This window comes from Asterias amurensis, chromosome 5, assembly GCF_032118995.1.
Source record: "Asterias amurensis chromosome 5, ASM3211899v1".
Classification (NCBI taxonomy): Eukaryota; Metazoa; Echinodermata; class Asteroidea; order Forcipulatida; family Asteriidae; genus Asterias; species Asterias amurensis.
Genome location: NC_092652.1, coordinates 13,869,751 through 13,884,281, shown reverse-complemented (window position 1 = coordinate 13,884,281; position 14,531 = coordinate 13,869,751). Strand labels below are relative to the sequence as shown.

The window sequence follows — 14,531 nt, the reverse complement described above, 5'->3', positions numbered from 1 at the left end:
TTGCCACGATATTAGGGACACCTCGAAAACAGGACCTCCTACGATACTAACTACTAACTTATTAATAATGAACTGTTGTCTACAACTACACTGTATTCTAATTTTTAGTACGATCTACACTATGCAGTTTAACAACGGCCCACTCCCATGATTTAATAAATTCTGAAACTTAATGTTTTCAAGGTGTGTTTATTGTGTGTCTTACAATAAAGTGAAACTGTTTTTCATGCGTATGAGCGCAGCGAAGGAACATGAAACATAATTTTCTACCACCGCATGGTATTTTCCTATGCTTATAATTACATAAAAAGAGGTTATGACATCATAATGACGTAATTCAAGGTGAATCCATTCTCAGATTTTTGGGGGCATGACTTCTTTGAAGTCTGTGGGTCAAACTGATACTCCGCCTTGTCAGGATCTTTTCCTTTTCCACTATAGGATGTGAATGTATTGATGTTTTCCCGCCACGGACACCACATGAAAGGTGCATTTTTATTTTAAAGGGTCCGGGTAAAGTATCCACAGATTTAAATTAAACTAACATGGTTAGAATATATTGTTAGTAGAAAGTGTTGTATGTTTTATTTTTTGTTTTAAATGAGCCAAACAAATCACACATAATTTTCTTCTCAGAGAGACAAAGTTATTTAAGTATGTAAAACGAACTTTCGTGACAATGGGGGTCAGATTTGAATGCAGTGACATAAGACATACATGTATAGCGAGAGGCAATCATTTTATGCATTCTGAAATTATCAAAGACTCCGGAGTGGCTTCTCTCTGTGAGTTCCTGAATCACAACAATTGACAATTAAACACTACAAAAATTAACAACTCAAAACACTAGCATTTATTTTTCCAAATCGTTTTTATTAACACTCAAACTGCCCTCTGTTGACAAACACTGTACATGTCATAATAAACAGCATTTTTTGCATTCTGAAATTAATCGTGATAAGATTGCGTGTTCTAGCTGGCGGCCAAAACACAAAGGTTTTGCCCGTCGGTATGCGCGCGAATCATGTTATGGGCAATTCCACGGTTACTCACGTTACGATTTTGATGTACTTTTGAGTTTCCTTGTGATGTAATTGCTTTACTGAAAAGGCTTATTTATTAACTGTTATCCCTATGGTAGTTAGAGTATACCTAGACCTACTTAAGAACCAAAGATGACCTCCCTAAAATGTTGTTAAGTATGATTTAAAAGAAACACAAAATCGGTTACTCACGTTACATTTCCTGACATGCATAAAAAATAAACGTGCTTTAATCAAAAAGTCTCCTCATACAAGCAATGTGTGAAAATTTCTTTTAACTTGATAAAAGACCTTGCCATGAGACACAAATAGTAGGAGTAAAACAAATCTCCAAGAATCTTCAATTTTTTAGGAATCCATGAAAAACATGGTTACTCTCGTTACGGTTACTCACGTTACACAGCATGAAACACTGTAAGGGCAAGAACCAGCAAAGTTATCTTACCAAATTTTGACAGTCTTGTGTTTGAAATAGAGTAGATAATTAGTTCTGCTAACAATAACAAGATCCCTACTTCTTAATTGTTCTTTCTTTTAATTTTCTCACAAAATTGAACTTTCGAGCATGCTATGCCAATGCAATTTGTTTTATTGAACTCTACAACAAATCAAAAAGTCAATAAAATGGACAAAAAGCAAAAGTACCATCTTAACAGAACTTTTTAGTTCAGAACCATTTATCCACTTCAGAGGACATTTTTCTTCAAGTGTATCAAAGACAATATGATAAAGTAAAGTTGTTTCATAAACTTTGAACTATATGCTACAATATTTTATGGATGATGGCTTATAATTATGGATTTGAAATTTTGGGGCCATGTCAACTTTCCATGGAATTGCCCTTATGGTTTTTGAGTGACATCAGAGGTCACATCGTCTATAACAGGACAAAATTCTGGATCACACAATAATTTGTGACCCACTCTGTGAAAATGAGTCAGATGTCGCCCCAATGCATTATTAAGTTTAATGGACAGTTTAATGTGGAAAATGTATATAAATAAAAAAATAATTTTTTTTTCTATAACTTAAGATCTATAGTTGCATGGTTAACCTTTAGAACACTTACTTTTAGGCAATAAAGCTATGAATACAACAATTTTGTGGTCATACATGTACTTATGTCTAATTTGTATCCTTTTGCACGAAATGGTAGTTTAAAATATCATTTTACTTGTAATTCGTTTTTCACCAAAAATGGTGTAGTGGCTTATTTCAAACGGGAGTAACTCAGCAACGCGATACACCCCAAAGCTTAGACATATACCATATGCTGATGTGTTCTTTCCAGCATAACTCAATTCTTGAAATTGCCTACATCTGACTCATTTTCACAGAGCGGGTCACATTTGTGTCACAATAGGGTGCAAAGGTCATCATGTGGTAAAATCACCGTGAGCGAGATCATATTATTATCTGAATTCATATTTCGAATTTGGTGAATAATTTACTGGGCTAAAGTAGCGACACTGCAAATATTTTTGTTAATTACTTTCTATAATAGATTTTAAAGGCCTTGTTAAGAGTTTTGCACTGTGCTTTGATGCGTTGCTGTAGTGTGCAATGCTAACAAAACACTTTGAAAACAAGTTATACAGGTCCTTTCCTGAGACAACTAAAGCGTTGTTTATTAGAAATGGACAATATTTTGAGACTGCAGTGGAACCATAACCGACAATGGTGTCCTTTGAGTCATCGCTTCAAATTGCAAAATTTAAAAAGTCGACCCCCGACAACTCTTCAAAATTTGCCAACTTCAACAACTTGCCTACTATCATCACTTATTAAAAGGAAAACAAGACAAAATTATCATTAGTGAATCACTTTGGTGTAAATGGGTAAAACCAAAATGAATATTCTTTAGTCCGATGCAAATTTAACATCTGTTAAAAACTATCATTGTCATCCTGACAAGGCGTAATGGAAACGAGGACTTTTTTTCACATATTGTTCATTCCTAAACTGCTAGGCCTACAAAAGAAAATTATATTCAGAAAAAGACACAACAGAAGTCGAGATTTCCTTTTCCCAAATATCTAAATGGCGCACGGCATTGAAAAACTATTGTTTATTCAAGTTACTGGTCTTGAATTTGAAAAAGGTTGCTGGGTAAGGATTGTTACATTTTACTTTCTGCAAGGGAACACTATTGGATTGATGTGATCTGATACAATATTGGGTTGCAAAAAGAAAAACTAGACATTAGGTGTTTGAAACACAAAGCTGTTCCGTGTTGTTTTGCTTTGATCATGGAGGAAGGAAGAGAAGAAGCGTGAACGAAGGGACTTCAAAAGTCGAACCTGCGGTACCGCGGTCGTTTAAGGACACCTCGTAATCACCCACATACCTTATACAGACAATGGGCGACCTGGCGTATGTGAGTTTGCGTGTGCGCACTTGGTTCTTCACTCAACTATGGTGTCGTATATCAAATGGATATAATAAAGAAAAAATTCCTTTTTTGAGACCTGATAAAAATTGTGTACACTTGTACACAATACCCAAATTTTGAACTAATACCCAAATTTTGAACCACCACTAGTGACCGGAAAGTCACAAAAAATGTAAAAATATGCCATGATGTTTCCGCGAAACACCACAAACGGTAAATGAAAACGTATTCACAGTTCTTGTCTCCAATGATTCAACTTTACACGAATGCAACGGCGTAGTCTGGCCGTGACCACACCTTTTGTACAAAGAGATCTAATCCTGCTCGTTAATCAGCCATCCAGCTGGAGGTCTCCTATCTTTTTCAACTGGTCAGACAGGGGCATTGTCAGGGTATTCTTTTGTTACTCTGCGGTTTTGCGGGTCATTCGAGCTCCTTCTCTTCCTTCCTCCATGCTTTGATTAAGCGCTTCAAAGATTATAGTTTGTCTGATTTCAAGAAAAAAGAGTTTTGGTCTTTTTCCAAGGTGTCTAAAGACCAATCCAGGCGTACCATAGGCACCGGGCACCGCAATGGGCACCGCACGCTACTGCTGCGTTGTACTTGTGCCTAGTATTGTGCACAAAGACACGAGAAAATCATTTTCCTTTTCACTTTTTATGAGAATTGGATGTCTTCCTTGAAAAGATATGAAATTTCCCTGATATGGCAGCATGATATAACAACGTACTATATTCTTGATACATGTAAATTAAAAAAATTAAGAAGAAAGTAAAATACTGAAATTCTGGCAAAATACCTTGCCGATGTAATGCATTTTAGCGACTATTATGCAGTTTCCGCGTCTTTGACCCCTAACTCGCCAAAGACAAGCATTTTTGGGTCTCAGTCCCCATGTAGCCTGGCCGCAGTAACGTGGCGTATCCACACAAGCATAAAACAACAAAAATCTCCGCGAAATTCACTGATTCCGAAAGCGCCAACTTCTTTCTTCGGTAAGCAGAACCATGAAATTTGGCCCTGCACATGCCTAGCGGCGATTTTTTCCTGGTGATTTTGTTTCAAGGATTCCCTTTTTTAAAATCGACTTAAAAGAAACAACTTTCCTAATGAAAAGCCACTGACGACAGTGGCAATTTCGTAGTGCAGAAAAAAATGCTGCCTGGGGATGGCAGTCTTTCATTCTAAAAAAGAAAAGAAAAAAATCCCACCCCAGTTTGGAAAAACTTGGATCCGCCCCTGCATATAAACCCATATTGCATGGCCATATCACACCCTGGGTCTTGTGTGTTTTAATTGCGCGCCAAGTTTGCTGGTAAGTTTGAAGATAATGTAATCACACGTATGCTTGTGGAATACAAAAGAAAAATATAGCGTCCCACTATGCCTCGGCATCGTTGGACATGGATCGCAGTTAGTGCTATATTTTTATCGAATTCCACTTACGCTTGTGTGATAACTTATATAGTATAATTCATCAACAGTGCACAATGAGACCAGGGAAGAATCAGTACTAGGTTTACATATTATCTACAGTGTATAGTGTAAATACTTAGGTATACTTACTGCCAACTTAAAGGCACTGGACACTATTGGTAACTACTCAAAATAATTATTAGCATGAAAACTTACTTTGTAATGAGCAATGGAGAGAGCTGTTGATAGTATAAAAACAATTGTGAGAAAGCGGCTCCCTCTTAGTTTTTAAGAAAGACGCAATTTCTCACTAAAATATCTGAATTGGTTTTGAGGTTTAAAAGTCAACCATCTGAAAGCACACAACTTGTTTCCATTGCCTTAAAAATAAAAATCAACTAGTGGACCTGCTGTACTCAATCTAAAATGTCATATGCATCTGAGCATGCAGAGTGTAAAGATGATGACACAGAATATGAAGTAACCGCCTGTAACCCTGAAGGTCTTATTTTACTCTTCTTTCGTTGTGTCAGCTTAGTGCAACACTTTTTCCGTTTCTTCTCCTGTGAATCTGTGTGAGCATGAAAAAAAGTAAAGCAAAAATACATTTGGTATTCACAATATCTCTAGATATAGCATTGGTTGGGGGCCTAAAAGAAATACTGGTGACAAACTAAAGATGAAAACCACTACCTGGACAAATATAACTTTTACTGGAGGAAATACAAAACACAGAATTCCTGAGCCACCACACTTCTAAGTACAACACCTCTATTTTTTACTCTTTAAAAACAAGCAAAAATGGCTTTGTTGATGTGTCTTCTGATCAAATGTTATAAAATTGATTGTACTGTAATCTAAATGATGAACTTTTAAAGAAAATGCCTCTGAGACAGGTGGGAGGGTAGGGGTCAGCATTCTTAATGGTATTGTGTTCCAGTGGCGTAACCAGGGGGGGGGGGGGGGGGGGGCGCGCCCGTCTTTGCCTCGTGCTCCAACACCTAAGAGGCAGAGACGGGAAAATACAGAAGACTCCGATTCTGATATGGTACCATCAGAGTATTGCATGGACTCTGCATCCGAGGATTCCGCCAAGGAGAATTTCAAAGAAGATGTATCTGTTAGTAAGACTGGGAGCGCTAGTAGCACAAGTGCCCTGACAAGCACACGTTGCAGTGAAGCAAGAGCTGTTGGTCCTCAAGGTTTGTGGCAATTTTTTATAAACTGTAGTTAATCATAGTAATAATGAGTATTTAATAATAATGATAATAAAACAATACAAGCAGCACATATTGCAACACCTCGACCACTTACATTTTCGCGGTTTATTCCATTGGTGAATAATATTCTGTTGAGTTTACAGGATTTTATTGGACTAATTAATGTGCATTGTACATGCTTTGTTTTGCTTTTTATAGTAAAATGATAAAAACCTAATGTGCTGTTAAAATGTTTTCTTTTTCTTCAGACATCATGCTATCCTAGAGATGAATCTCAACAGCCACGCCTTGTTGCTTATCCTAAAGACAACAAGAAGAGATCATTCTTATCAGTATGGTATAATGAGTACCAGTAGTTAGAGTATTCCATATCAATGGACAGTGCATTCTGCTTTGCCTGTCGTCATTTTGCTCCTAATACAAATGACAAGTTCTCTAAGATTTGGTTGTTTTCACAATCTTTTGTTACCTGCTGACTATGTAGACTGTTTTAGAACTGCATGGGTGTGTATCAACTATCAGTTAACATATTTAATAATAATCTTGCACTTCTTTGGCCCCCCAAATTTAATCTTTTCCCCCACTTGCCCCCCCCCCCAAATGATGTCTAGTTACGCCACTGCTGCAGAATTACTCCTAACGATGACCAGAGTAAGCTAGTCGAAACGTTGAGACCAATTCAAGAACTGACTCCGGGGTACTGCAGTTAATTAAGATCCTATTTAAGCTTTACAGTAGTCCCAGCCAATTTTCTATAACTTCCGCCCGGGTAGTAGTTAAAAAGCAGGACAGTTCTTTTCAGAACTGAGAAGGCTCCAGAACATCTGATAAATCTACTCCGCGGTAGTAGAATAAAGAAAGACAGTTCTCAAACTCTACCTGGCAAGTAGATACACACATGGTGTTACCACAAACCAAATCTATACTATTAATTCCCTTACCCGCGCCATCTTGGGTTGAAATTAGAAGGTCTGGTGGTATGGCATCCTTGCGGAATTCAACACGGTTGTGTCGTTTCAGATTCTACAAGTCTACAAAAACCTGACCCGAAATCCCTTAAACGAGTCGTCTGATTGGCTGATTAATATCATTAACAACACATAACAACTGATGAGACGAGCCTTCTTCTTGAGACAAGCCCCCCCCCCCCTCACATTCCAGTCCAGAGTGACTCATTTGATGTTTGGCAGATGGTACAGATGGTGTAGATGGTGTAAATATACCATTTTGTACAGAGGTGTTTTAATTTTGCGTGTTAAATAAAATATATATTAAGGCTTAAAGTCACCTGGAAAAAATTAAAAAAAATAAAATAATATAATAATTGTTTTTAAGGATTTATATGTTTAAAAAAATAAAGAAAGTTGTGTGGGGGGTGACTCCACCTACCCCTTTTGTGACGTCAATCGAGGCAGACTTTGCCTCGATCGAACATCGAACACAAGTACATGTACGTGCAAGTACATGCAAGTCCTAGTCTGAGTTTGTACGTTCGAAAAAGTTTTTTTTCTTGCATTTTTCCGGCAATGTTGACCAGGTGTATTGCTGCTGGATGCAGTAAAACAACTAAAGATGGGGTCCGACATCTTTTCCAGCGCTGTGCAGCAAACACTTCGAGCTGTCGTGGTTCGAGAATCCGGAATACACTACACATTTTGACATGAAGAGAAAAGTTTTTTTTCTGAAACAAAACGCCATCCCAACAATTTTTCCAGCTAGTGGGGAAGTCGAAGAAGGTACCTGAAAGACGTAAGGAACCTAAAGGAGCATTCGCCTTACATGAAAAATTCAGGTATTGTTTAAACTTTGAGGGCATGTTTTTAGCTTGCGCCAAGCGTCACTACCTTGTGTTGGCACAACATGCGATTCATCGCGCCTCGATTGACGTCACGAATAGCGCCCTCTCGGGTCGGGCTTATTTTCAAATTTGTAAACAACATGGAAACTAATTTTGTAAACCTTAGTTAATTGTTTATTCATATTCCACTCATCAAAACACATATTTTAGTGAAAAAAGCTTTATTTTGACAAAAGACCACTTCCAGGTGACTTTAAGAGAAAGAGAAAAAAATGTGACTGTTACAGCTTTAAATAAGTCACTCATGTACATGTAGGCTTACCCAACTTTCCAGCATTTTTTTTTCATGCATCAAACAGCAACCCCATTTGCTAATAATTGTATTTGTTCCATTTAACCATGTACCATTGGTCTATGTCATCGCCACCACACAGAACATATACACAGAAATTGCAACATTTTCAAAAGTGATGCAAAACGTATCTTGTTATTTGTAAACTAAGTGACACTATCTTAGAGAAAATTGTTTACAAGAAGAAGTGTATACATTACTGATCCTTTTCATATAAGTTTTGCCAGTTAAACGATCAAATGAGTACATGAAATTAACGTTTTAGAATAGTGTGTTTTCAGAGTTACGGAACTTTGTGAAACATCAACAGCTGTTTTGAAGCTGTAAAAAAAACATTCCATAGGTCAAAGTTCTGAAGCAAAATGACATTGTATTGGTAAGTCCATTTCACAAATTTTGTTAGAACTTTGAGCAGTGTTTTGGTCAGGACTCAGGATGTACATTTGCCAAATCCGTTTTGTAAGCAATCTGTTGTCGGGTTACTGAGATTTGTAAACAAAAGAGCCCTCATGGGCGGCTGAATCGGGTCCATTTTTAGGAATTCTCCATACAAATGACCAAACTGGATGTTCAAACCCTGAAAATAACAGGGCAAAAAAATGTTTTCTAAAACTGAAATAAAGTGAGAGAAAATGAAGGACCAATACAAATACCGTTTTTGTTTAGTTTGTACAGGGTTCCAAATATATGAGTTCATATCAAATTGATGTTTTATCAGGGAACTTTGTTACGCGGGGCGCCCGCCCCGACGCATGTTGACCAGAAAGTTTACATGACAATTAATTCATATGAGAATAAACTAAAATTATAAGATGCTCCGTAAAAACAGTATAGATTAGATATCTGTTGCACAGCATCTTCCGAAAATTCGCTTTATTTGGTGTGAGGTTCTACCATACTACTGAAGGCTACCTACCGGTGGTGAGCGCCGGACTCCCCGTTCCCGGGCACACCTGGGTCGATTGAGCACAACTTAATGGTATTTCTTTAAATTATCTAATATCATTGATTTCGGCCGAATCTTACTTTATTATCATAATTCAGTTCTTTGACGAATTGTGCCTTGATTTATGCTTTATCTAACTACATTTTGTCAACCCCCTTTGTAAGCTTTGATTTTGTACATAAACTACTTAATTAATTGTTACTTGTACAATGTACACAGAATGCAGGTGCTGGTTTTCCCTTTCTTTAATTGTTTTGGTAATTCCATTATTTTATATAGTCTGCCGTGCGTACCAACTTATGGGGTTTAACCTTGTGAGTTGGTCGTACGTAACAACAAATGACAATAATCATTACCCATTATAAATACAATTGCCAATCCATTACCCCACATTACCTCCCTTACCCCACATTACATTTTGCAAAATTTGTATATACTAGAACCATCCTCTCGCGCGGCACCCCGCTTGTATTTATCAAAAACCACATGGTCACCGAATGACAGAGCTAAAGAACTTCGGCATTAAATGACCACAAAAACAAATTAACAAATGATAAAAGATAACACACTGGCCAAGAGAAAAGTTAGTGCAAGGCATGTTCATCCCGGCATGATTCTGTTCATCGGAGCCAAATTCTTGGTTCTGCTAAACTATCAGGGCCCAACTTCATGGCTCTGCTTACCGTGAGTAAACAAACGGCGCTTAAGGAAGCAGGGAATTCCGTACTTACGTCAAGCGTATTTATTAGCTGTTTTGTAGCGCAGCGAAACAGTTCTTGTTTTTGTTATAAGTAAAATTTAAAAAAATTTAAGCTGTTTCGTAGCGCAGCGCTGAGAAACAGCTTTAGTTTTTATTATTAATATTATTATTTTTTGTCATCCTAAGCCTCCAAAATGTTCTATGCGTTGTTTTTTCAATGTTCCCAATGAGGGATTGCAATGAAACTTTCATGGATGAAAGACAATAATGCAATGATCATCACAAACAAGGATGTCATTATGACATCATCACCTGTCACGTGACGTAATCTTAAAGTTTGAAATTTTAAATATTTGAAAATTTATATTAAATCAGCCACAAAAGACCATAGGTTTTTGTTTGCGGGATTGGGTTGGAATAAATTAGGTCTTCATTTTTATGTTGTGTGCGTGACCTCGCGTGACCTCACATGACCTCTACTTCCGGTCGAAACCGGAAGTGCCCTCTAATTCAAAAGTGGCAAAAGTTATGAAGTCGTTTCCACGATGTGTCTGGCAAGGGTGGGCAGTTAAAAAAACAACTCAATGATGTCACAAAATGCAACAGCGCCCTCTAGCGACAGGTTTAAAACTCTTCAAAATGGACTTTTTGAAGTAGTGCATTTGTGCACAAATGCAATCATGCCTAGTTATTATTCATGGTTTATTAAAACACTGCAATACAGCTAAAATGCAGAGTGGTGTGCGCCTCCGTTGTGTTGGCTCTTACACTGCTCTCGTTTATTATGGTGTCATTACTGCATTCATCATTAATAAGCACTAGCGCGGCACCCCGCTAGATGATGAAGCTCCTTTACACAATGTTTTGAAATGTAATGTGGGTGAGGGTGTTATACGCCTCTCTTAATATTTATGCATGACGTCATTCTACCCCAAAAAGATCGGCTATGGCGCATGCCGCCACTACTTGCAGTCGCTGCGCCCATAGCTCTGTTTTGGGTTAGATTGACGACGTACCTTATGCATACGTATTAAGAGAGGCGTATTCGGAGGGACAGAGGTTATACTCACTTTGTATAGTTGGATTAGGAATTGTATTTAAAATGAATTAGGATCTAAAGACTGGGTTGCTGTAAAAATCAAAGAAGTGGTGGCAGACTTTCAAAAATGGATTTCGTTTATACTTTGCACAAGTGAAGGCCATCAACCAAAGTGTAAACCGTATTTCACCTAATTTAGCTCTTTTCATGAGTAAAAATTACCGAAAGTTGAGGGCTTCACTGTGTGAAAACCAAATGGTGAACCTACCTCTCAGCTGGATATGGTAAATATACATCCTTAATCTTTCTAAAAATGCATTTGGCAAAAGTGAAGTTAATTGTAAATGGAAGATTCCATTATTTCAAAAAGGGGTGATTTGAGGAAAAGTCAATTTGGGAAATACAGGGGGTTGCTAAAATTGTCAGAATTCCCAAAGTAGCATATTTAGGAAAGTTTTGCTTGTAGGCGTGAAAGATAAGATACTGGTCTGTAAGAATTTCAAAAACAAAAATTTTGTATTTGTTGTACTGGGGAGCAGTGCTGCCACAAACTTCGTGCTTTTGGGGGGGGGGGGGGGAAAAGGTGTTTATTTTCAAATTGTATAACAAAAAAATAGTTTTTTTTTTAAGGATCTTGTTTACTCTTTGCACATGTTAATTCCTTCAACCAAAGTGTAAAAAGAAAGCATAGTTTTTGCATCCGCACTTTGGTTGCCATGGCAACGGTTAAAAATATAAGAAAATTGCCTTATTTCACCTAATTTAGCTCTTTTTATAAGTAAAAACTACCCAAAGTTGAGAGCTTCACTGTGTGAAAACTTAACTTATAACTTTGTGAAATTATATAGTAACTAGAGATTGAGAGTTTGTGAACAAACTCTAGGTGTTCGGTTTCCGGGAGTAAAAAGCCTGGTGTAAAAAAACAAATATTGCAACTTGCTTCGTCTCAAGATTTGTAACAAACAAAAAATGTCGAAACAACACGATGACCTCATCATGACGTATTTTCGAGTTCAAGAAGTTAATGTCCTTGACTAACAATACACCAAGTTTCACCTCAGTCGAACTTTTGGTTTGGCATACACACAGCTTTGAAAAGTGCACCTTTAAAGCAATGATGACGTCATCAAGCTAAGACTCCACATATAAGTTGCTATTCTGAGGGAGATTATGTATACCAATTTTGAAAAAAATATCAAAAACTCTACCATAGTAGAAGTATATTTTGAGATGTTTTTAATCTGCCGCTAGAGGGCGCTCTTACATTTGGTGACATAATCGGTATTATTTTTTAAAGCCAGACCTTTGCCAGTGTTATATTCTGTAATGATAAAGCATCAAAAGGTGTATGTATCAACCCAAAAGCCATTACATGACACCTTTTCAAAGTATATTACAGGTACTGCCGGTTTAGACAGGTCAAAAGGTCACGAGAAGGTCACCAACAAATCCGTTTTTGTAAAGTACGTAAAGCCCTTCAATGTGTTGTATAGATTGTCAAAATAGCTTCTGTGGTTGAGGAAATATGAACTTATGAAATATTGACGACTGTACAGAACAGACAAAGTAATCGTAAGGGAACTGTATGTTGAAAACGCCTTGAACGAAGACTATTATACATGAAGCATTTCGCTCTATGGATGAGCACTGAAGCGTGACTCAACACGTGTTGTACGTGTAAAATCTTTTACGCACGACCAATGGTGGAATATTTCAACCTCAATTTTGAACCCAAAGACAAGGTCAAAATGGGGTCATGTCTGTGAGGCGTTTACAGAGTTTTTAATGACCTTTCCGATGATGTATTGATTATAAGAATCCATTATGTAGATCAAGAATTATGAATTTTTGAAATAATAAACTTTGAATTTTCATAACTCAAGAACGGATGACGTCATCATGACGTAACTTCAACGGTTTCTTGTCCTGATGAATATCTAACTATGTGTGAAGTTTCAAATTCATACGATCTTTGGAGAGATGTTTCTGTTAGGGGACAAGGGACGTACAGAAGAAGAAGAAGAAGGAGAAGTATCAATAATTTTTTTTTTTTTAAACGAACAAAAATAAGAGGTGTTCCGGGCTGTTGGCCCAAACACCTAAATATACACCCTTGGTCTTTCCAAAAATGCACCTGACACAGGTACAGTTAATTGTAAATCGAACAATCCATTATTTCAAAAAGGGTTTTTTTTTTTAACAAAGGTCAATTTTGAAAATAGAGGGTGCTGCTATGTTTGTCAGAAGTCCGAAAGTAGCATATTTAGGAAAGTTTTGCTACCAGGCTTGAAAGATAAGATACTGGTCTGTAGGAATTTCGAGAAAAAAAATTGGTGAGCAGTATTGCCAGAAGCTTCATGCTTTTGGGCAATTGTATAGATTTAAAATTATAAAATATTGCTCTTTTTATGACTTTCTACATGCTTTTAAACAATGATGAAGAATGACAAAATATCAGGACAAAATATAATAAAGCATCTTATGACAACATAACTCTCAGTTGTATAAAGCCATTGGACACTTTCGGTAAACAGTATTGTCCAGGGCCCACACTTCGTGTATCACAACTTATATATAAAATAACAAACCTGTGAAAATTTAGGCTCAATCGGTCATCGGAGTCGGGAGAAAATTACAGGGAAAACCCACTCTTGATTCCGCACGTTTCGCCGTGTCATGACATGTGTTTAAAATAAATCCGTAATTCTCGATATCGAGAATTGATATTGTTTTAAAGTAAAGCATTTCATGGATCAATATTTCAAGAGAAGTCTTTCACCATTACCTTCTGTAAACCCTGTAAATTATTTGTAAATCTGTGAACTTTTATTTATTTTTCTGTACCGAAAGTGTCCAATGGCTGTAAACATGCATCATACAATTAAAAAAGAAAGTTTTTGTATTTTTTTGAACTGTGGAGCAGTGTTGCCAGAAACTTCATGCTTTTTTGAAAAAAACAACATTATTTTGCAAATTTCATAATCATATGAAAAATAATGCTCTTTAATTACTTTTTACATGCTGAACAATGATGTTGATTGAAAAACAGGCACACAAAAATAGCAATGCAACTTACAAGTATAACAATATAACTCTGAATTGAATAAACATGCATCACAAAGACATTCTGTGGTACATTTGTGGTCATTTACGTTTGGCTATAGCAGCTACAATCTTCAACAAAATGTTAACATTTTCTTGACAAATGGACGTTCACAGCTCTTCGTTTGAACATCAAACATGTCTAACACGTCCTTAACACTGCGCAGAGGCATCACATAATCAGTGACTGTACAATTAATGGTTACGAAAATCAATTATATTCCAAGTTCCTTAATGGAACATAGCCGGATAACACTATACCAGCCGAATTAGCTTGGGGTGAGTCTGCTTTATTTTATCCTGTTTTTTTTTCTCAATCAACATCATTGTTCAGCATGTAAGAAATGCCATTTTAGAGAATTATCTTCTTCTCAAAAGTTTTTCTCAAAACGGAAGGACCAATGTTGGCCCAAAATACAACCGAAAGGACAACATTTGGAGACCCCTGGCAAATTGTCATTCTGATAGGGTAAAAATGTTGATTTTGCAATTTTCTAAAAACATGCACTAATGATCTAAAAAT

General features: G+C 36.8%; 1 protein-coding gene across 2 annotated transcripts in view; it reads right to left on the bottom strand.

The window, feature by feature from the left end:
- Positions 1 to 852: 852 nt before the first annotated feature.
- LOC139936992 (ataxin-7-like protein 3) overlaps positions 853 to 14,531 on the bottom strand; it is a 184,098-nt gene continuing 170,419 nt past the window's right edge. For both annotated transcript variants that reach the window (XM_071931905.1, XM_071931904.1), the window contains one exon: positions 853 to 5,422. In XM_071931905.1, the coding sequence (XP_071788006.1) occupies positions 5,268 to 5,422 (155 nt within the window). In that variant the 3' untranslated portion in view covers positions 853 to 5,267. The remainder of the gene's footprint in view (positions 5,423 to 14,531) is intronic.